At 42.9% G+C, this 25,241-nt stretch overlaps 1 protein-coding gene across 1 annotated transcript in view; it reads left to right on the top strand.

Moving 5' to 3' along the window:
* The window catches only part of STMN2 (stathmin 2), a 156,767-nt gene that overhangs the window by 81,789 nt on the left and 49,737 nt on the right, over positions 1–25,241 (top strand). The window contains exon 2 of the mRNA XM_085605378.1: positions 12,778–12,873. Within this exon, the coding sequence (XP_085461504.1) occupies positions 12,778–12,873 (96 nt within the window). The remainder of the gene's footprint in view (positions 1–12,777; positions 12,874–25,241) is intronic.

Raw genomic sequence — 25,241 nt, 5'->3', positions numbered from 1 at the left:
TGCCTTTGAAAGGTTTATATGAAGGTGTACAGCTGCAATTTCCCAGTGACATTTTTAAAAATGTCTTTCAATTACGTTAAATGCTGCAGACATAGATGATGGTTAGTACATTTCTGCCTCTTTTTGAGAATGAAGCCAAGAGACATCGAGGGTTAGATATGAGTACCCGTAGAATTCTGAAATGTGTAATAATTTGCGTCACTGCCCATATCGAAATTAAAAGCCATGCCCTCTGCGAGAAGAGGAATGTATATGGTTCATGAAATCCAATTTTTCCCAGGTCGGCTTCAACAGGGTGAGCCAGCTGAAATTTAGCGGAGAAAATTTGTGGCAATTACTGATGTATGTGGATTTGGTGTCAATAGCACCAAACTCTGCATTTTATATGCCCCATTTTAGAGGAATGGGGGAAATTCATAACAGGTTGCAATTTTTGCACCTAGTAAATTCCAAACTCCTGTTATTACCGGGTATTTTACTGGGTGTAATACATATTGACCCCCAATCTGGCGCATTGGTATTCATAAATGTTTTAACATAAACCTAGAAAAGAATGGTGTCTCCCAACCTAATGCTACATCTCCAGTTTCAACATGTAGCCGTGGTTGAGTTGATTTTCAGACCACCTATAGAATGAATATGAATCTCGAACTCTGTCTTCCCTCCAGACATTACATGTCTTCGCACCCCCCCCCCCCCCCTCCCACCTTCCCCCTTCCCCACATCAATGTCTTTTCTCCCTGGAGAATCTCACCCTGATCAAATCCATTACAGCGTTTTCACAGCCGATCTCTCCTCGGTAGATGCACGCCTTCGGTCGGAAAGCCCGGACTGCATTACGGGGGCTCTCGAGTGCTTTACAAGTCATCACAACAATTTGTTTCTGGAGCGAAACCATTAAAAGCATCCCTTAAATGTGGTCTCACGAACTCCATATAATAGACGCATTATCGTCCATTACCAATGACTACACACGGAAAGAGTCTGCCTCGCGAGTGGATTTCTGTGTTTGTGCTGTCCTCCAACCAATGCGCAGCGTAAACCTATATCAAGGGTAACTTTCGCTTTTCAGAACAATGTTTCGCATTTGTAGCCTCCAAAGACCCAGGTACAACAGGCAGGCTATAGTGAGCTGCACAGGTTGAACAAAAAGACTTGTAAGCTACAATAGTAGTGCATATATGCACAGCAGTTCTCAAAACAAGAGTAGTGTTTTAGCTCGGGTTCTTCAAGAGTGTGCACCGCCGGCCATAGACTCCGCAGAGGCAACCATCACTGCATCCTCCTCCCGTTCAGGGCATCGCAAAGTCTGAAGGACATTCTGTGCCACCTGCCAAACAGTCCCCAGGGGGGTACCCTCGTCAGATATTCTGTGCATCCCACCTGAGGTTTTTCGATGCATGCATCTATAATAGGAGAAGGCAAACAGTCAAAATGGCGTCCTTTATTTGCATGCGGGGCACCCCATGCAGTGACACAAGAAAGCCTTAGGGGTCCCCGCAAGTGATGGTGAGAAGGCCCCTGGCAATACCCATACACTTGAGCTGACAAGCTGAAGGGGGGGGGGCTGACGCATTGAAGACTGCCCACCCCCGTGCCCGTTACAGCCCTAACCCCATGCAAATGATGAAATAACCTCTTTTGTATGTGTTCTCCTTACAACAACTGAATCACGGTCTTTAATTGTTTGATGATGAGCATCTAAGACTGCCTCAGCCCTTGGTGTTCTAAATCTATCACCTGTTCTGAGTCTGTGGGAGACATCACACAAACAGACCAGAAGGATCTGATGAATGGACTTCCACACTGCAGAATGACACATAGGTGATTCTGTCACAGTATGATGCTCGGGGCAGATAGCTGAGGCAGAACAATGATTCTAAGGCAGTAAGCCCTGGCTGTTCCCAAGATGACGTCACAACACACAGACTGAACTACTTGCCGTCTCCATGTGGGATGGACTACACCGATCTCAGGACGATACTGGCCCAGAACTGGAACGACTCATCATAAAGGGACATATTATCAGGAACCTGCGTTAAAATTATTGCCGCTTTAGCGGCAGAAAACTGCTGCTAAAGCGGCGATAATGGCCTTTATACCATGCCCTTGAGAATTCCCATAGAAGCCCATGTTCTGGTGTCAACATGGGCTTCTATTGGAATTCTCACGGGCATATTATCAAGCCCATTATCGCCGCTTTAGCTGCAGATTTCTGCCGCTAAAGCGGCGATAATTTTAACGCCGTGCTTGATAATATGCCCCAAAGATTGTAGTCACAAGCACGCTCCTACATTCTGCCATGCATATGTAACACCTAGCCTCTTGGCACACTGGCCGCTCCTTCACTATGCTATGACATGTTATTCCTATTTTGTTTATCGGCCCTTACAATAGTGAGTGACTACAGGCCAAGATGCAATGACAAAAACACAAAAAGGTCACACCTCTGGAACTCATGAATGACATGAAAACACTACAAAAACAATACACATGAAAACACTATAAAAACAATACACATGAAAACACTATAAAAACATGGAAACAATACAAAACAGGCCACATCATAAACACACACTAGTACTAAGCAGCACTATCACTGAGTATTATGACATTTATGTTTCAGTGCCGTTGCAAGGCTATGAGGTTTATATTAAAGCAAGGACAATATTTTGCAATACAGAAGGTGACTTGTGAACCAAAATGTAACCTGAGCAGTCCACCAAGCACTGTACGTGGACACATTTCCTGCAGTGTGCCCCGGTGAGTTCTTTATCTAGAATGTGCGGATGTGAGCAGAATCGTCAGTATAGTCACCAGTGCTTAATTTGAGCTGCTGGTTTCTGGTGCTCGGCACCGGTACTTCATTGTCAGCACCAGCACTTGGGACATAGTGCCACAAGGTGGCGCTGTCTGGCTAATGTAGAGGTGACCACAACAACAGTTGATTTTTAATTCAATATACATAAAAAATGACTATTACCTACCGCCCAGCTTTTCTTATAGCTTTGGGGGGCTGAAATAGTCCAAATTGACACACTTGTTGGAGTGTGATGTTTAGTAGTTGTGTTGGTACTGTCATTGGCAGCATGGCAGGGGCAATTTTTGGTGCAAGTTGCAGGGGCCTCCTGATGAGAACCCTGGCACTTATTTTTAGAAAAATGAAGCACTGATGGTCAAAATAGAAGCAATACACATTCCCTGTGAGACCTGTTGTCCAAACTCTGCACCTGGAAGCCGGCATCTGGGCTCTGAGGCTTCGGCAGTGAGCAGGAACCCATTTGCATCTCCCTAATAGAAATGTAGAACGCTGCAGGTCTATTACAGGATGAGGTGATGCTCATCATGTTTCATCAGAGCACTGCAAAGCTACGCTCTGCTTTGAAAATCCAATTACATGGCTGAAGACATACTGAGCCTGATATTCAAAGGAGTGGTATTGCCCTTAATATGACCGGCATCCAATTATGGAGCCAAGCTCCCTCACCGTGCAGCACATCAAGAATCAATACTAACAAAGTTAACCTTCATAATTCTGCAAAATGGGGTTGTCAATGAAACCTCAAAGAAATCAATGTGAATATAAACACTGTAGGCTACAGTGATGTATGGAAGTGCTGTATGTAGTGCATGCCACGGTTCATAATCATCAGCTACCCATAGCTACATACAGTGCCAGGCAGGAAATATGGTTGTCCTTCATTTTAGCTAGTTTGGTAAATTCTTTGCAGCAGCATGATGTATTAAAAAAATAGCAACACATTTATGTATCTTTCCTTCCTTTGAAACCTCACTACTAATGCTGTACAGGACAAAGGATAATTTCACCTTGGCATTAATACATTCACAGTCAAAAGGTAGCTCTAAAGAGCAAGTTTTTAACACATGGGGTTGCTTAGCCAAGCCCTGCAGTGTATACCTCATTACAGATCTTCTAACTCATGTTTTCATTGGTGCCTTTGGAATGACCTATTCATTGCACGCCTTGCATTTTCTGCAGAAAGTAGGTCAACTCCCAATCGGTTTCTGAACTCTGAAGCTAAATCCTACATTTTTGTAGCTCAAAAGTATTCTAGTTCCTTACAGGAAGCATGCACACTAAGCGGCATAATTATGAGAGCTTTGCATCATGCTTGCACCACGCAACGTGATACATGCGTGAAGCAAACCTCTAAAGAAGATTTATGAAGCTTCACAAAGCCACTTTGTGTGGCTTTGAAGCAAGGGAGGTATTCAATGGGTGTTGTGTTGCGTGTTACCACGCAACTCCCATGTTTTTTTGATGCATTTCAACTTGTAAACCTAGGATTGCACCAAAATGACACTATTCCCCAGGAGAGGCGTAACGAGGAGAAATATCCTTATTTTCCTAATTTTTACTCTTTCTACATGTGCTTCAGAATGGAAAGAGGAGAACACTCTCAGAATACTTTTTGTGCAGGAAGGTGACCATTTCTGAACATAAACAATCCTGCCACCATGTTGTAAGGGTGCCTGCATTGGCACTAGGTTGCCAAAACAGCGCAAGCACAGGGGGAAAGGAAATGCTCCATATTGGATAACTACAGCGCATGTCTGCCCTTTTCCTGTGATGCAGGGCAGTGCAATAAGATGACTTGCTGCACTGCCCTGAGCCACAAATATCATAAATATTTTTTTATTTTTTCTTGATCTTGAACACTGCTTGCCCATTGGCCAGAGAAGTTGTCTTTTTTCCTTTGTAGGTCAGGATGACAGGTACACTGCAGCACCCATCTCCATGTGAGCGGCATACCACAGATCATGATGTTAAGCACAATAGAGCTGTGCATGAGGTAGATACAGTAGACCCCAATTCTCTAGATGAGAGGAATACTACAATGCCAATCATTTGATAGAAATCACATTTCAGGTCCGACTATTAGATGAGACATATACTGTGGGACCCCAACTGTACAGGAGCCATACAGGCCCAGAATTATAGATGCTGGACACAGTACACCTCCATCATTAAATGTCATCCTGCAGCCTCCACCTTAGTGTGAATGCTACACTCCAGACTCCTATGGCTAGATGAAAGGAGTGCTGCAAATCCCTTATCTATGTCAGAGTCACACTAAAGTCCCACATTTCTAGATTTGAGAGATATAATCAAATAGGAAACATGCACCAGGCTCTTGTGTTGGATGAGACAGTAATTGTAGCCCCATAAGTAGATATGATGAATTCTCACGATACCCACCACTGAGTCAGTAGCATACTTTCTTTTTCTCTATTTGGCAAAATACATTAGGTAATTTTCCCCAGCAGGGCCCCCTTGGGTGCACGGCCTCGGGTTGGAGGCTGAGAGGGCACCTATGGTGCCTCCCTCTTGATCCCTGCACCCCCCATTTTACTATTGTAGCATGCATTCCAGCCAGTTTACAGCTGGAATGCATGCTGCCATAGTAACATGTAGGAATGCGACCAAACAGTGTTTGGTCGCATCCTAATCGGGCGGTCAGGACCGCCGACCGGGTGTCTGTCGGTCCCATGACTGCTGCGTTGTCGGGCAGAAGTGATTCCACCCGACGTCGTAATGACCCCCTGAGTATAGCACAAATCTCCTATATCTGAACAGGAAGCATGCTTTATTCACCTTTCTTAAAATCTCTGCTTCTGTATGTTGGCGAGGCTTATCCACTCCCTCATAACCTGATGCTTGGTTTCTGTTTGAATAACACCCCATCTTTCCTCACAGCTGGTCATAAGTCACCTTGAGCCCCTGGGCAATGTAGGCATTTGAATTCAGTAATATGTCTAAGATCTCCCTTTGTGCCTTTGAATTCCTAAGTAAAGTTGTTACAAGTTTTCATTCATGCACTCTCATTTACAGATTTAGAACATAAGAACATCCATTCAAAGATGGCCACTGAGCATGAGAGTGCATGTGTGGCGGCCATCTTTAAGTGAACATTCTTATGCCTTTCCGAGATCCATTAAAAGATGGCTGAGGTGGATGCGCGATCATTGGCCACCCCCATGTTTGAAAGGATTTTCTTAAAGCTTACGAAAAGTCATTGAAAGATGTCCTTAGTGCTTACCTGTTTATGTGTATGCATCAATGGAAATGTTACAAAAATGTTATAATGACCAACCACCAAACAGCAGTAGGAGGTGGTCAGATCACGAGGGAGTTGTGGGGGCAAGTGGCCAGTTGAGGTCGATTTTAATACAAAGAGGGGATGAGTAACTAAGAGGAGGAGCAGGGAGAGACAGAGAGGGAGAGAACATTGTCTCTCATATGCATTGCAAACGAAGTTCTCTTTTCAACAGTAGAAGAATATGTATCGTCTAGTCAAAAAAGGGCACGTCCAAAATTATCCTTGGTCATGAGAATCCCAATAATAGGGCTGAAAGCCATCAATCAGTAGCAGGAAACTGAGACAGACATACAAGTCATCCAATTGTGAGTATGAGGATAACCTAAAATCCACTCTATGTATTGTTTTGTTGCCAATAGTCCAAAAAAACGCTTTCACCCAGTGCTGGAGGCCGTTATAAACATAGGGAGAGCAGCATATACTGCGGGTAACATCAAGCAAACTATAACATAGATAGACATTTGCAACGGTATAGATTTCCGATTTCCTTCCTTTCAATGCAATTGAAAGCAGACTCTTTGTCTTTAAAAACCTAATAGAAATTAATGTATCTAGGAAAAACTCCTACATTTACAGGGACTGAGGAATGCCATCAGCATTCATGAATTATATATCAGTTGAATAAATGGATGGCTTTGCATTATTCATAGATCAGGTTCCGCTCTGGATGGAATTCAGAGTGCATCACAGGGACTGAGCGGAGGATGGACAATATTAATGCAGTCGGCAGGTGTCTCAGGCTGCAGAAAGGACGGCATTATGCAAAGTAATCTCTGCATCCCAAATGCTGGGCTTTGATAGCTTCAACGCACATTCTGTGTGGATGTGTGAGCCGGTGGCGTAACGAGGCTTGGGGGGGCCTGCAAAGTGCATGAAGGGGGCCCCCACGCTCTGGGCCCAGCGAGGAGCCCTCAGGCCTGCGCCTGCACAGTGCCAGAGAGGGCCCCTTGGAGTTCTGGCCCCCCCGCACCGCGAGCACTGCGGGGGTTATTGTCACGCCACTGGCGTGCGCAGTTTGTATAATGCCCCGCTATGTCGCCTCACTCTCAAATAAGCCTCCTCTACAATGAGATGAGATCAGGAACACAACTGGTGTTCTACTTTTTTTTTTACTTCCCATACAAAAAAACACACATTGAATTATTGAGTTTGAAGTACATACAGTATATGTTCTACTTTGAACTACATACAGTATCTTCTACTCCAGTGTGAAGAGCTACACAAATTCACCTGGGGAGATACAGTTACTGCCAGCAACAGCACTCTGAAAATATTTCCATTTTCAAGGAAGCTCACAAATCACAACAGGAACAGTTTTTTTTTTTTTTTTAAATCGTGAAGTATTCATGCTGTTTTTCTGTACACTCTTCAAGTTTGCTGCACAGCAAATCAAGATACAAAGTAAATGTCTCTTTCCTTTATTTTAAGCAGCCCTCTAATTCATTATATGTGCTTATTTTATTTACAAGTTTGACAAGCTTGTCCATAGTCGATTCAGAAAAAGGTATCAGCATTGAAAGATCCACCCCACCCACAGGCTTGTTTGAACCAGAACAACGTGCCCTTACTCATGGGATTATGGGTGGCTCCAGGGTTCTATTCTAAAAGTACGGGTGGCAAAAGTATTGCCCAAAAGTCCGCAGCCGGTGCCATCAAGTGTCCAGGGTACCTGAATACCAAAGCTGTGTGTTCTTGATTCAACCTCATGCGTTATCCACCCGTCACCAGACCCTCACTGCTCATTTATCTCACTCTTTTTTGTTTGTTTCCATCTTTGCTTTCATTCTTTGTCAATGTTATTCCATCTTTCTTCTCCACCATCTTTCCCATTTTTGCTTTTTTCTCTGTCTTGCTTTATTTTTGCTCATCAAAATCTAGTGAGGAAAAATCAGTACTGGTCCCCAAAATGAGTGCCAGTGGCCCCACTGGTCATACCCGAGTCCTATCAGCACCTGGGACTGGATTCAACTGCTGATTTATATGGGAAACACAGCTCATGGGTGTTTTTTAAAGTTATTTTTATTTTCCAACTAGAAATAGTTTAACAGCTTAAAAGTCTATGAGATGATGGCGGGAGTCTATCTTCAATCAAAGTAGTTTCTACCTCATTAAAAACATTTACAAAATTGGCCCTGTCCTCAAAATATGTTGGTTGCCGGCACTGAGAGGCCAAGGGTGGCATGGGAGCAGAATGTAAACTCTTCCGGGGCATTGCTGGACCAGTGAGATGAGACTCCAGCGCGACCACCTATATTCCCTCTCATATACACGCAAAAGAGGTCACTAAGAGACTATGGCATTGTGCTGTGTTACCTCTTGCACATAGCACCTAACATAATATAATGCAGCCAAGCACATTTTATGAGCAGAAAGTAATGAAGAAAAAAGGATATTTTTGAATAATGTGTATCTCTGATTTCTCCTTGATGGATGGATACGTTATTATATTATAGCATGGCCTATTCCTAATTTCTACTGCCATGATATATATGCCATGCTGGAAGGGAGGGCATTCCAGTAACACAAATGTCATGGGTACATGTATATATCTTCATTGGCAAGCCATATTTACAGGCAATATTCTCAACTAAATATTGCATTTTAACCATCACTTATTTCTATTGCAATGACCGTGGGCTTATGCTCACCTCAATTTTAGAAAAACAAATCTATAATTAACTTTACTTATGTGGAACACATCTCTTGTAAAATACAAGTTGCTGTGACTTGCTGTGTCTAAACTCTGCCATGCCCACTGTTTTGTGGCCTCACAATCTGAACTATTAACCCATGACAACATTAAGGCCGTTCGATCCTTCGATCATTAAGTTCACAGAGGTGTCACAGAAGTGCCCACCGATTGCTCAGAAAGGCTGGAGCCATGACACGTTTTCACAGTCCCATGAGATAAATGCACATGCAGTTATCTAAATTATCTACATAGTGACAATTGTGGTAGGGAATATCAAAGCCAAAATATTGTCTTAACGTCATAACCAGGCGCGGCCGGCACAGGTAAGAGCGGCGGGGCAGGGGGGGAGTTGACAGATGACGGGATAGGCATAATAAATAAATAAAACCACTTACCTTGTGATCGCCGCATCGCCAATTCGGCAATGAGGTGAGGGCAAGGTAAGTGTTTTTTTTATGTATTTAATTAATTTTACCTAACCCGTCGTCTGTCAACTTCCTCCCCTGCCCTGCCCCACCACTCTTACCAGCGCCGGCCGCGCCTGATCGTGACTACAATATCGACGGACAAAATATCAAGAAGTAAGTGCACAGAAGGAGGGATAGATTTACTATTCTTAACTCCACATCTACATACCTTGAAGTTATATATATGTCAACAGAGTATGTATATGGAGTTAGGTATAGAAAATCTCTACAAACTTACCTTCTAATATTTTGTTCCTCAATATAATGAACTTGGCCCATCGTTATACTGGCTTCGATATTCCCAGCCCACACCCAAAGTCACTTCTGTTCCTAATGTGGCTTTGGTATTCATGGAACATCCATTATAGACGATGGTTTAAGATAGCAATGGTGCACATACAATACTTGTTCAAAGCTCCTTGCTGCTCCTAAATCATCATTCTTGTCAGAGGATATTGGTCTTTTATTGAAAATATGGACCCTATAGATGTTAGTGAGATATTAGTGAAAGTTATCCCAAAGTACAAAAGCTTCAAAACAGATTTAACACCAACTTGTCATGAATATGTCTGTCACAAAATATAAAAAATAAAGTAGTTCAGTCAAGAGTTATTGGAAATGCTCATGGACTTCATTTAGGCATCACCAGGGGCTACAGATGTGACCCATGGCTTGCACCTTGCGACCCCTGTCACTGCCTTTTCAACCCCCTCTTAGTTGGTAAAAATCGGTGGCAGAAACACAGGGGCAGCTCGTCCTGATGGACATTGGTTTGGGCTTCACTTTCCTTGTTTTTTGTCATTTTTGTATTACACTAATAGTGAATATTACATTAATCACTATTCGGGTTATGGGTTATAAAAAATGGACTACAAATAGCTGGAATGTGACCCTCCCTGGCAGCTGTGTGCAGGCTTGTGAGTGACAGTGTGGTTATGTGTGAGATAGAGTTTGCATGTGTGACTGAGTGTGTATGCACAATCATGTGTTTGAGTGAAAGTAAAAGTCAAATGGTGTGTGATGTCACTCCTGCTACCACTGGCCTCTTGGTGAGTTGACGTGCATGAGAATGCTGTAGGATTTGCTAAGGGTCTCAGCACAAGAGCACTGCACAGTCCACCAGGTTTTCTTTTGTTAATTAAAACAGTGTACTGCTGTGATTCAGTTTGATCAAGTGTGAGCAATGTTCCGGCAAAGTCCTCTGAAGGCACGTGGCAGCAGTTGCTAGGAAGCAGAAATTATTCTAATGCAGATGGAGTGCAGTAATGCTTCTTGATGCCTCCGGATGCTTCACCTTTCCTCATCTTTTTAGTGCCAATGACTCACTCTGCAGGGAGTCATAGCTCAAGGGACCATTGCAGGCTTTCTTTATGGTCCATATCCTTCTTGGCATGCAGCACCCCTTACATAAGTAGATTTTCACAGAAGTGCTCTTTTAGAACATAGACTGCTAGAAACCTGGGAGAGGCCACCCTACTAGGACTGTCAGGCGTCCCAGGTAGTCAGGGTTGCTATTTCCTCTTCTTCAGGAAGCCAGACAGTATTACCTCTGTGTTTTGGACTGGTATTGCTCCCCCCTGACTGTTCTTGCTCGATTTGTTTTATATCTGTGCAAACATATTTTGAATCTAAAGCTAATTTGAGTATACCGTGTGACAATATCTTCGTTCTCCCCTTGCAGCCTATTTGTCTCTTGCTCTGGACCAAAGTCTGATGAAGAAAAATAAGACCTTGTGCCAAATAAATGAGTGCTGGTGCCTACCGGCCATTACCACTGGCACAAATTAAGGACTGCTGCTGTCCCATTGATTAATCTATGTCCGCTCATCCCATGGCTGACATTATACCTGCTCAAAACCCTTTGTAATAACATTTTAACCCTAGAATTGCATTAAACTGTGCACTGGAGGACTCTGAGCTGTCAAGCCTCTCACCCTAAGTACCGAACCACTACAGATTTGCTAACATCTGACACATAAGGAGGAGGAGCCTCCCATCAGTTCAACCAACCAATTGCAATTGTTTAACGGTTACATATATAATTTTTAGAGTATGCCAGAAAATTGAGATTTAACAATTTTTACTTTTGCTGTTTACAAACAATTTCACAGTTATGTGAGCGATTAAGTGGGAAGTGCATTACGTTTTTTAAAATGGAGGTAATTTATTTTTTAAATATAGATTATTTACTTTACATGAGAACATTTTATACTTGCTTGGACTATGATGTGAATGGTGAGATAGCTCAGAGGAGTAATACATCCACTCTATAGGTTTGTGTATAATCGGTTGTTAACAATTGGGTCTCCAGTTGGTATGTGCCCTGTCCAAGTAGGGTCCACAATCCTAGTCAGGATGAGCTAGATAGACAATAAAATATATTCTGTGCTCACCCTCTGGCACAGAGCAGGCAGGCGTATCCAAAGAGGCAATGTGTAAAGTATTTGTGCAACAATACACACACAGTAACACAATGAATATACCACAAAAAGACTCCACACAGAGAAGGGTGGGCCTCACAGAAGTGTAAATGAAATATGCTGTTTGTCAGTACCAGCACATGCAAAACATAAAGAAATATGTCCTACCTTTTACTTACATAGCACCCTGCCCTTAGGGTTACTCGTGGCCTACGTTAGAGGTGACTTCTATGTAATAAAGGGGTTGTTGACGGCTTGGTCAGTAGACTTAAATGCCAAGTTGAAGTGCCAGTAAACTGCACACACATGCCCTGCTGTGGTAAGCCTGAGACAGGCTTTAAAGGCTTCTTCTGTGTGTGGCACATGAGTGCAGCAGGTCTACTAGTAGCATTTTACATGCCCTTTGTATATGGTATACCACGTTACAAGGTATTTGCAAGCAAATCAAATATCCCAAACTGCTGTAAAACAATTATATCATGTATAGAGAAGAGAGCACCTGCACTTTAGCACTGGTCAGCAGCAGGCAAAAAGTTTGGGGTGACTCATCAGTGCGGGTTATTTTCCAACATCGGTAAATCTGGAGAATTGAATCCTTGGTGGACCTGAGCCTCACATCATTTTGAGATATATAAAATAAGTACAGCTGAGTGAGGGAATAGGTCCATCCACGCAGTAAATGTGACCAGAATGGTCTGTTAATATGCTCCAATATTCATAGAAGAGTCCTATCCATAAAACAGGATCATGAAAAATTAAAGAAGTGATGGGTTAAAATCTGAAAGAAAATCCAAGGGCTTTTAGATCAAAGTTTTCATTAATGCTAGAATAGAAGACCGACCTTAGTGTTCTGCGTTGGTACTGAAATTACGGTGCTGTAAAGATTTACTTATTCTTGCTAATTATTCTTAAAAATGAAGCAATTGTTTTCAACTGTTAATTTTATAGTGATTGGCCTGTTTTGTAATTTAGTCCTTTTATGCTTAGAGAGAGCGCCCATTAAATAAATTGCTTTAGAAAAAATGCTCATAACGATGTTGAACCTACTGACCATGTGTTTTTGTTTTCACCCTTAGCCTACAAAGAAAAAATGAAGGAGCTGTCCATGCTGTCCTTGATCTGTTCTTGCTTCTATCCTGAGCCGCGCCATCTTAATATCTATACTTATGATGGTAAGTAAATGCAGCTAAAAGAAGCTGACTCTTTACATACTTTACTGGAACATGGACTGGGAATGATTCATTTTGCTCTTACCTTCAAATGTGATTTGGCCCCCCCTCTATAGATTTGGCCATCGACTTTGTTGCTGGTAAATGTTATCGACTTAGCGTGGGCCTCAATGTGGAATGATTGGTTTCTAAGGACTCATTAAGTTATTGATAGACCTATGACTGGCCTTTTAATTTACAGGGTTTTGCAGGAAATGCTGACAGACAGGAATTGCGGTGTTTCAGGAAATCATGGAACAGGCTTCAGTTAGGGCTAGAGTAGAAAACTATTTGCACATGTACATTGAATTTACATGTGCAAAATGCCAGTTTTGTAAAGGAAAATTCCTAATCCTGAATCACATAATCAGGATTGGGGTTGTTTCATGTGTGCAAAGGGCTGAATTATTGCCATCGTTATTGTTTTTTTACTTTAAATTTGTACAGGAATGGATTTTTGGGCATTTGTAGATCGTCTACCTACAAACTCATATGTTTTTGAATTTTCACATATCTCTAACAGATACTTTACCCAAATGTATGCCTGTGATAAGCAGGAATAAATATATTTTTAGAAGAATGAGAATGGGAAGTAAATTCCCCCATGTTTAATGGGTGTGTAGTGGAAGGTGTTTCTGCACAGAGAACAAATATTCTCAGTGGACACAAAAATAAAATAAATCTTACCTGTGTAAATGCTAATTTGTGTGAGGTTTAAATATACCTTTTCCTACCATGTAAATTATTGAAGGACATCTTCAAGTGTTGCAGATTCCTACAGTATTCCAGAGATCTTTTATGAATCCCATAAGAAGTTGTACCGATCACATGGGGGGAAATGGATGTTTGACAATGGGAAGAAAAGGGGGCGTTTCCACTCTTCAAGGAAAGTTTGCAGACTAGCTTAATCCCAGAGACAGTGGCACTGACTACATAGTGGCGAAAGGATCATTGATCACCCCTGGGAGAAGTTGGCCTGGTATAAGCTGTCCACTAGTTATAGTGGGCACCCTGTACCAGTCCAAACAACCCCTTATTGGTTATATGTTAAAGACAACCTTTATTGAAAGCTATCCTAGTGGTAGCTGTGGAGAACAGCCATCAGGCTAAGTCCTAAAGGAATGCAAAGCAGCTTGTTTTACCAGTCTATAATCTCTTGAGTGCCGAAATGAAAGACATCCACACCAGGTATATATATAAAATATATGTATTTATTACTAAACACACCCTCCTAGTCTCTTTATGAGACTAGAGGTCAAAACACATAAGTTACACTTCAAATATTACAGTAAAATAGCACAAATGCACATCAGGCCTTAGGGGCGAGCCAAACCATATACTAAACTAGTGGTATAAGAACCACGACTTAACTAGACACAAGGCCTAGAGCCTGTAGAATCGCTGGGACCCCAAGGAACCACCCAAGGTAGTGACACAGGGGACCCACGGGGGCCGTGTGTGAACACAGCCACGAGCTCCCATTAGCTTCTATGGGGAAAGTAGCAGTTAGATTTTTATAGATTAAGGACACTGAGAATTGAGTCAGGACCAAACCCTTTGGGACTTAGGAAGTTCTAGGGCCAACACCCACAGGAGCACCGGAGTACTCGTGTTACCTCACCCAGGGAAGCCAGGTGCATAGGTGTCAAATGTTGTCAGGTCGCATCGTCGATTTCAATGGGAGCTGGCGAAGAAGTGCTGCTGCCGGGAAGATGCGAAGTGTCCGAAGAGATCCAAGCCTGGATCAAAGATAAGAAGAATCTGAAAGCAGAGTTGACAGAGTCTGGGTCACTAGCCATTGACCAGGAAGACGATAGGCAGATGGCCACCGATGTCGGGTGATTTCAGGTGAAGAAGGTGAAGATTGACTCTTCAGCCACGAGGGCCAGGAGGCGTCGAGGACAACCAGGAGCTGGATTCGAGATGTCGAGTGCTGCAGCAACGGTGCCCGGATTGGACACAACAAGCTTTGGCAACAGCAACCAACGCAGAAACGAGAAAGATGCTTTGGTGCAGACCAGCAAGGTCTGTGGGACTCACCACTTGGTAGGGAGTCGGGGCACTTCTGGAGCAACCAGGGAAGCCCAAGGAAATTCAAAGTTACCCCCTCAGGGACCCACCAGTCGACAGACCAGGGATCGCGAAGGGACCTCGAGACGAAACACAAAATGGCGGTGTGACCAGGCCAACAATCTTCGTTGGATTCTGTGCTCGTGGTAGGGGCTATAAGTCAGCCCAAGCACGACTTCAGGAGACGTCAAGAAGTCAATGCACTCGCAAAAGTGCACGGTAAACAGGAGTTCTGGTTCCACGCTACTCACGAGGGCTGCGGGTCTCAGCTTTGCTCGGCCTGTGAGAGGTCTAGAAATCCTCTTCCTGGGCTTCAAATACTTCGGAGTCCGGCGGGAGCTTCGGAAATGCAGACTGGCAAATTGCTTTGTTGGTCCCTGCCAAGCAGGGGAGTTACTCCTAGACCCCAAGGGAGATTTCTTCAGTACTCTTGTCTTGAGTAGAGCATCGAAGTGCCAGGATTCAGCTTCAGAGTTTTGTCCAGGGATATCTAAAGTTCTGGTTACAGAGGTTCCTTACTTATACCTAAGGAAGGGGTTGGACTAGCTCTGGGGACCCACCTATGGGAGGGTTTGGAAAGAGGGGTGGCTACACCCATTTCCTTTGTCCAGTTTCGCACCAGAGCAGTGTCTGGAAGCCCCTGAACCGGTTTGAGCTGGACTATGCACAGGGACACCAAATGTGCCCCCAGTGCAGGACTTCAAAGCACTCAGAGAGTGCTCCCACCCAGCCCCAATACACATATGCCTGTCTGGGAGGTGGTTACACCTCCCTGTGACAGGAAACCTATTGTCCAGGCCTCCCCTGCCAGAGTTTCGGTCAGCAGCAGGAGGCCAGATCTGTGTCTGTGGCTGCAGCATCCATTTTGTGATGCCAGGGCTCTATTAAATTTCTACCGGGTATACCAGTACTGCCATGTCTCTCCCTCTAGAAGGGTGGGATCATATCCTCACATCAAGAACTGATGTGGGGGTATGATTCCAAGGTGTTTGACACCAAACACGACATGTTTCCGTGCAGCCAGTCCAAAGTTAGCATTAACCGTTTAAGATATAATGCACTTAAGAGTATATGGTCAGGCTGCACCACTGACAACCCCGGAGAAAAGATTCCGAAGGCTGCAGAGGGGCTCAGCTCATGCCTGGGCACCCTCTCACATATAATCAAGCACCCTGCCTTCAGGATTGATAAGGCCTGCCATAGGGGGGGCTGATAGGTTTGTATGTGCAGTGATAGGTGAGGTATAGTGAACCTATACCTCAGTAAGGGGTGCATGCACCACCTTACCCAGGCTGCAGTAGCAGACATGTGGTGTCATTTTGGGTGGCTTTCCAGGGGTAGCATAATACATGCTTCAGCCCCTGGTAGGCCTCTGGGGTACCTATGCCCTGGGCACATAGTATACCATATACTAGGGACTCACAAGGGTACCTCAGGATCCAATCTGTGGTGTACCTAAAGTACATGCAATCAATTTTGACAGGAAGCAGCTAGGCTGTGACCCTGAACAGCAGGGTCCCAGCCAGACTAAAGTCGAAAAACAGTGAAACACCAGCAAAAAGTGGGGGTAAACATGTGAAGCAGATCCTACTCTCCTACAACCCCCTTCCCTGGGGAAGACCATTTGGGGCCCTATCTCCTCTGGAAGGAAAAGAAGGTCTGCAGATCAGCTCTATATTTTGGTTTATGAGTAACAAACATTCCTAAAATCCTATTAGTATTAATTAGGGTTGGCGTCACTAGCGTAATTCAGTGTAGCGTAATTACACAAAATTACCTAAACATTTTGCGAGAGTACGCATAATTATGCGAGAAGGATAACTCTGTATTTAGCGCTATTTCTAAATGCAAAAATGCCTCCTCACGTCCAAAGTGGCCTCAAGAATGCATTTTGTGCTAAGAAATAGCACTAAATGCAACAGAACATGAACAGCAAGCATGAGCAGCCATTCATGCTTGCTGAATGTCCTCTAGACATACGTTTTTCTCCAAAGTACTCCCGGCACTTACCGCAGTTTTCAGAACACAAAATGCCCCCTCGCATAAAAAATGGGTGCAAGAATGCATTTTGCGCTAACAAATAAATAAATGTGCTTTTGGTGTAGGATTTCCCCCATCTTACTCCCATCTTACTCCCAGCATTTAGTGCTATTTTCTTGTGTAAAATGCACCTATGATTGCAAAATAGATGGGAGGATGCATTTTTCGCTAAGGAATAGCACTAAATGCAGCAGAACACGAATAGTGAGCGACCACTCATGGTCACTGAATGTGCTTTCGCTGTAGGATTGTTTTCCCTCAAATTACTCTTAATTATGTGTGCAGGAGTAATAGCACTATTATCAGTAATTCCTCGTCAAAGACTAAGTCAGAATTATTGAAATTACTCTGACTACTCCAACACAATTAAAATTACGCCCTGACCTAGTATTAGTTTAACCAACCATGAATGGAGTCCTGAATCTTGAGTTAGCCTTGCTGAGACACACACTTGTGAGCTACAGGTCACAGCAGGTGTCAGTGGTGAATACTATCTTACTGAGCCTTGTTGTTTGCATATCAGAACGTTGTCTCCAGTCACCACTGAGCTAGTGTTAATGATGTACTAAAGAATGGGAGGAGCAAAAAAATGGTGTAAATGATGATGGGAAAAATAAATGAAAATTGGGATGAAAATAAGTTCACAGAAGGGAGAAAAGAACAGACAATAAACTGGGTTCAGTAAAGATGACAGATGTCTGAACCAGGAGTAGAAGCACGGGAAAGCTGGTTGGCGGTGAAGAGAGTGAATGAAAGAAGAAAAGAGGAAGCAAAGATGGAAGGAAGAAAAAAGAGACGTCTGGAGCAGTGAGACGTTTTGAGAGGGAGCAGGTTGTGACTGACTCATCACTTCTTATCTTATGAGTTAAGCACCAAGCTCAACTAAAAGATGTAGGGGCAGATTTACAAACTTTTTATACTGGGTTTGCAAAAACAAAAGTGACTAAAATATGCGCAAAATCATTTTTTTATTAACTTTCCACTGCAAAACTTGTTTTGTGCAGGAAAGTTGCCTAAAAGTAATGCAAAGCAGTACAAAGTGCTGCTTTGCTTTGCTCTGAGTCAAGGGGGCATTCCATCAGTGGTACAGGGGCATTCCTGTGTAACCACATATGGCTTTTGACACAAATCTCTATCGACTAACAATAGTAGACAGGGGTTTGTACCAAAAAAAACAACACTTGAAAACAGGCATTAAAAAGTAAAAATGCTTTTATTTCTGCTAACGTTTCCCACTTTGCATGTGTGCGGCATTGTCCAGCATGCATCCAACGTAGGAAAAGTTTCAAAGTTAGTCTAACCACTGTATTTTCTACTGGAAGCACATACTTCCAGTACATTACCCTATTCTAGTCTCACACAGACATCTTGGCACTATGGCCCAAAGGTGTGTTTGTGATGCTCAGCAGCCTATTTGTGCATCACCACTAGGGAGAGCTCTGGATAGTCCCATATCTTAGAAGATATGGGGGCATATTTATGAGCCCCTTGCGCCACTTTTGCGTCACTTTTCCCATGTTAAAAGTGACGCAAAAGTGGCGCAAGGGGCTCATAAATCTGCCCCATGGTGCTTCCCTGCTCTCTCCTTGTCACGCAACGCATCACATAACATTTGGGTGCAGCACAGCATTGTGTGACAGTTTTGTAAATGGTTTAGTCGATGTGTTTTGGGAACTGTAGTGTAATGCTCAAAGTCTCGAACCACCTATTTTCTGTCTGTCCAGTGCCTTCCTCATTGCTTTTTATAACAGTACTTACGGTGATGGTGATGTGACTTCCGTGAGGTTAAATGTTTGAAAAGTTGTACTTTACAACTAAGATGATATTTGGAAGTTGGCCTGCCTGCCGTTAAGAGTTGGAGATTTCCTTCAAATGGAAATTCTGCTAAGACACATTCTTTACTGCTTTGCTCCCAGTCTTTGAGAACTACCCAGACAAATATCTAAATGAAACAAATGCATACATTCTGTTGTTGGAGTTATCTTTTAAGTATTTTAAGCATTTTTTAGTTCTTTATTTAAAGTCTAATTTGTTTGTTCTTGGATTTTGATGGGAGCTGCGGTGTCTGAGCATCAAGATTATGTACATATTGTTCAATAGGTAACATGTATTCAACAGAACGTGTGGGTCACATAGGCACTCTTGGGGGCATATCATCAAGCACGGCATTAAAATTATCGCCGCTTTAGCGGCAGTTTTCTGCCGCTAAAGCGGCGATAATGGGCTTGATAATATGCCGCAGAGAATTCCCATAGAAGCCCATGTTGATACCAGAACATGGGCTTCTATGAGAATTCTCAAGGGCATATTATCAAGCCCATTATCACCGCTTTAGCGGCAGTTTTCTGCCGCCAAAGCGGCGATAATTTTAACGCCGTTTCTTCATAATATGCCCCTAGATACTATATGTAGAGAAGGCTGAGCAGTCCAAAGCTTAAGTCAAGAGAGGTATATAAATAAGTGTGTCAACCACATTTTCAATGCTGATATTTATATTACATTTTTACAGTTTAAACAGAGTCAAATCAAACTAGAAATGCAAAAACCTATGAAACACAATACTAAACACACCACCCATGCCACTCAGTTCAGTAAAATGAGTTAGTGAACCCCGTGATGAGAAGTGCTGCCAGAAAGGGATCACTGCACACTTTCAGAGAAGTTATAACAACAAAATGCACTTATGAATCCTCTGCCCCTGACTAAATACCTATAATATCCGTGATCAATGTTAATGCTTGTGGAGCCCATCTCTTAACCAAGCTCGGAATGTACCTGGAACCAAAAAGACACTGATCCAATGCGAGCAGTGTGTGTGTGGAATTACAAGTATCACAACCTATTTTTCACAATTTTCTAAGGCTACGGACACTGTTGCTCATAATGGAGGATCCTATCCTTCTTGCCTAAACAGTATCTTTCGTATGTCTGCTGTGTTTAAAGAGTATCTGCAAACCCAAATGTACCTGAACATCTAAACAACGCAACAGAAAGCAAACACAACACTGTCAACAGTTTCAAAGAGACCTGTAAGGCAAGAAGACAGTCTCTTTTTTTTATGTTTGAAATGCTTTATTGAAGAAAAAGCATAGTGAACAACAAAATACAGGTCATATATAGAACATTGTCATACAGAATCAAAAAGAGAAAAATAATAGAGGGTCATCATGCGTTAAACATAAGAAACCTGAGGAAAAATTTAAAAAGCATTTTGTAAAATTTTAAAGGCAACCAGGAGGAAAAGGGGGAAAGAGGAGAAAAAGGGAGGAGAAAGGAAGGAAGGGAGAGGAGAAAGAGAAAGGTAAATATGAGGCGTTAGGAGAAGAATAGATGATGAGATCAGAGAGAAAGTAGGTAGAATAGAAAGAGCAAATAAGCCAAGGGTAGGGAATAGTTGAAAGGCAGGAAAGAAAAATGCAAATGTAAAAGATATAAGAGGAGTAGAGAAGAAGAAAGGAAGAAGAGGGACAGAGCAAAAGTCACTCATGGGGGTTTGAAATTCTCAGAGGAGAAAGGAGAGATAGATTTCGATTTCAGAGCCATGCGGTCAAGATATGCTGTGAGAGGCAACCAGAATAAATCTCCATTGAGGGTAGGAGTGGAAGCAGCAGCGAAACGAACATCAAGCCTGTGATAGTGACAGAGAGAATTCCACCAACATTGTATAGAGAGCTTAGAGAGATCCTTCCAATTAGAAGAAATGTGTTGGAAAGTCAAAGCCAACATAAGATCTAATAGACCAGAGGAGCGAGAGGGAATATCAAGAGTGTCAGAGATACTACCTAAAAAAAGGAGAGGGATAGAGTATGGGATAGAGATAGAAAAGAGACGAGAGATATGAGACCACACCTGATCCCAGAGTGCGAGAACAGAAGGGCACAGAAAAAGTAAATGAAAAAGATCAGCATTAGGGACAGAGCAGGTCCAACAGGTAGAGTCCTTATCAGGAGGAAAACGAGAAATAGAAACGGGAGAGAGATAAAGTCTATGATATAGAAAGAACATAGATTGAGTTAGTGAGGCGGAACGGGAGATTTTTAAGGACCTGGCCCAAACTTTGTCCCAAACAGCTATAGACCAGTCACAGCCCAAATCAAGCTCCCAAGCAAGTTCCAATTTCGATTTCGGGCGGGTCGGATTGGGGGAGGAGAAAAATTTAAAATAAGAGAGGCTTTAGGGAGAGTAGACAGGATCTGAAGAAGCGGGGAATGGGAAACAGAAGAGGATGATAAGGGAAGAGAATAGTAGACATCAAGTATGATGGCCATGAGGACAGTGAATCTGTGGAAAAAAGACTGGGGACAGTGAAACAGAAGTCGGAATCGAGGAAAAGAACATGGGAGAAAGCCATCGAAAAGTTGGTTAACCCACATCAGACCCTTTGATCTCCACACAGTCCAACAAATAGGACGATTATGGAGGAGAATAAGTGAATTGTACCAAATAGGGGAGGCCAAAAAGGATTCACGAGAGACCGGATCAGGACGGACCAGAGCATGTAGAAGAGAGGAAGTATACTTAAACAGGGGTAGAGGAGTGGTTAAATTCTTAGCAGTGAAATGTACAATTTCAGATAGGGAGAAAGGGGAGAGGAGTGAGCGTTCAATAGAGAGCCAAAGAGGAGCAAGAGGGAAAGGTGTAAGAACAAGCCAATTAGAAGCCTGACGAAGAGAAAAAGATTTATGATAAAGACGGAAAACCGGAAAGTTGACTCCGCCATTGGACTTCGGTTTACGAAGAGCAGCTAGCGCAACTCTCGATTTTTTATTATTCCAGAGAAACTTAGAGAGACAGGAATCAATGCGTTTGAAATAGATATCAGGGATATGAATGGGGAGCATGGAAAAGATGTATATAAGAATGGGAGATATCATCATTTTGATTGAGTCCAGCCGACCCCACCATGAGAGAAAGAGAGGATTCCAAGAAGAGAACAACTTATCCATACGGGATAGTACAGCAGACATGTTCAACCAAATAGATGAAGAGATGGAGTTAGAGAACCAAATTCCAAGGTACTTAATTTTAGAGGAGTTCCATGCAAAACCAGTGGTCGAAAACTGATGAGGGAGACAAAATTTAGTAAGAGGAAGGATCTCAGTTTTATCAGAGTTAATCTTGTAACCAGAAACTTGGGAAAAGGAGTTAAACTCAAGTAGTAAGGCCGGAATGGACTGGTCAGGATCAGAAATAAACAAAAGAATGTCATCTGCATACGCAGAGAGTTTCAAATGAGTCTTATCATAAGGGAAGCCAGAAATAGAAACGTTGTTTCTAATAGACGTAAGAAATGGCTCTAAAGCTAGGACAAAAAGTAAAGGGGACAAAGGACAGCCCTGACGGACGCCACGTTGCAAGGGAAAATAAGGGGATAGCTGGCCATTAACTAAAACAGACGCTTTAGGGGAGGAATAAAGTAAAGAAACAAGAGAAATAAAATTAGGACCAAAACCGTGCCAACGAAGGGAGGCAAAAAGAAAGGACCAATCTACTCTATCAAAAGCCTTCTCAGCATCAACCGATATGGCAGCTAGAGAAAAGTTGAGAGAAGGTACCTTATTGAGAACATTGAGAAAAAGGCGGGAATTATCTGAGGTGAGTCTGCCCTTTACGAATCCACACTGTTCCTTACCTATAAGGTGTGGGAGGAAAGGATCTAAGCGCCGGGCAAGAAGTTTAGCAAATCATTTATAGTCTACATTGACAAGGGATATTGGGCGATAATTTTTACAAAATTGCGGGTCACGACCCTCTTTGGGTATAAGGCAAATCGTAGCCTCGTGAAAGGTACCAGCAGCTGTGCCGGAGGTAAAGAAGGATTGGAAGAGGGAGAGAAGTTTAGGAAGCAAAAGATCTGAAAAATGTAGATAAAATTCCACAGAGAAACCGTCTGGACCCGGAGATTTACCCTTGGTTAGAGATGTTAAGGCGCTATCCAGTTCGGTAATAGAAAGGTCAAGTTCAAGATCAGGGAAGTTAAGGTGAGAAGTAGAGGGGGCAGGAATTTTGTCCAAGTAGGATTGAATAGGAGCAGCCGAAGGGGGGGATTCAGGAGTATAAAGAGATTGATAGAACTGTTGAAATTGGGCGAGTATATCCTGCTCCTTATGCAAGAGAAGATTATCGGTGGAATATATTGAATCAATCAGATTACGCTCCTTGCGAGACTTAAGGTAGTTGGCCAAAAGTTTACCTGACTTGTTGCGACCTCCGTAGTAGCGGGCGCTGCTGCGGAGTAGTGATGAGGAAGCGTTGTCAGTGGAGATTTTGTTAAAATCGAGTTTGGCGCGTATAAGGTCTGGTAAAACCGCTGTAGTAGAAGAGGTGTAGAATTTATGCTCCAGGAATTTAATATGGGAGAGAAGGTCTTTCTGTTTCTTAAGATAAGACTTCTTTTTCTTTGAGACAAAATCAATCACAAAACCGCGAGCGGCAGTCTTAAAAGAGTCCCAGATAACATGAGGGGGCAAAGAAGGATCAGAATTGAGTAGGAAAAATTCCGTAGCAAAGGAAAGAAAAGAAGAAGAAAAGAGGGGATCCAGGAGGAGAGAATTATTGAAGCGCCAGCGGGAGGATTTGGGATGAGGAGGAAGAAGATCAAGAACAGTGACAATGGGAGCATGGTCTGAAATAACTATCGGCTCTATAGATGAGGAAAGAAGATTTTGAGAAAGAGACTGAGAAAGGAAGATGTAGTCAATCCGAGAGAAAGAGGCATGAGGAGGTGAAAAGAAAGAATAGTCCAAAGAGTCAGGGTGGGACAGTCTCCATGAGTCAAGAAGGTGAGATTTGGAGATAGTGTCAAGGAATTGTGTATGTGATTTGTGGGGGGTGAAGCGGGCAGAGGATTTGCGATCAAGAAACGGATCAACAATTTGATTACAGTCCCCCCCCAGAATGAACAGGGAATCACTGTATTGAAAACACTTAGAAGTTATTAGAGGCCAAAAATTACAATCAGGATGAGTGGGGCCATATACATTAAAAACCGTCAGAGATACAGAATTGATTAACAGTTTGACTAAGACCCAACGACCCTCGGTATCGTTTTCTTGACAAAGAACTTTACATTTGAGCTTCTTGTGACACAAAATGGCCACACCATTCTTTTTGTTAGATGTAGGAGAAAATAAAACCAGTCCCACCCAGCCTCTTTTTAACTTAAGAGACTCCGCCTCAGAAAGATGAGTTTCTTGTAAAAGAACTAAGTCAGGAGTGTAAGAGGCTAGATGGGAAAGCACTCTCTGCCGTTTAATAGGGCTAACAAAACCTTTCACATTCCATGAGATAACTTTGAATTAAATAACAATAAAATGTGCAAGGAACAGAGAAAAGACATAAAACCAAAAACGCCATAAAGGAGAATAACAAGCGAGTGAAAGAAAAGAGCAAGACAAAAGAAAGTCAGAAGACATAGTAAAAGAAGAACAAGGAAAAAGGAAAGAAAGGAAAAGGGAAGAAAAGAGGAGTAGAAGAAGAGACAGTCCATATCCAAAACGGATGACTGAGGAAAACATACCTGAAGGGGGAAGGGAGATGACAAAATGACGATGGGGTGTGGGAGGATTCGACCAGAACAGCCCCCCAAGCCGGAGAGCATCACACCGCACCAGGACGGAATATGAGGAAGACGGATCATATGATACGAAGAGGACTACAAGAGGGTTGATCGAACAGAAAATCTAAGGGAGGGAAAAAGAAACATGTTATGCGGAAGTCATGGGAGGTAAACAGTACAAAAACAAACAATTGTATGCAAAACAGAAAACCCAAACGACAACCATTATATAGTCACATCAGGCAGAAGAAGAATCAAACCAAGGAGGAAAAAAATTCCAGCAGGAACCTGTAAGGAGAAAAAACCAAACAAATAAATAATCAACCAGTAGGAGGATTGGATGTGTCCATGCCAGCATTAGACTGAATGTGAATGAAATTCTTAAGTTCAGCCGGTTCTTGGAAAGTCCAGGTGTTGTTTTGATGAGTTACCTTGAAGGTACAAGGGTGAAAAAGGCCATATCTAGCTCCCATAGAGCGCAGAGGAGCACGAAGAGATAACAATTCTTTTCTTCTGGCAGCAGTGACATTAGAGACATCCTGAGAGAGAAAAACTCTCTGACCCATCCAGGACACTTGGCGCTTCGCTCGAGCTGTGGAGAGGACCAGAAGGAGATCCGTAAATTTGAGGAAGAGGATGATGACCCCTCGCGGTTTGGTTGAGG

This window comes from Triturus cristatus, chromosome 5_1 (genome assembly GCF_964204655.1).
Source record: "Triturus cristatus chromosome 5_1, aTriCri1.1, whole genome shotgun sequence".
Classification (NCBI taxonomy): Eukaryota; Metazoa; Chordata; class Amphibia; order Caudata; family Salamandridae; genus Triturus; species Triturus cristatus.
The sequence above is the reverse complement of the archived record's forward strand: the minus strand, read 5'-3'. Positions and strand labels throughout refer to the sequence as shown.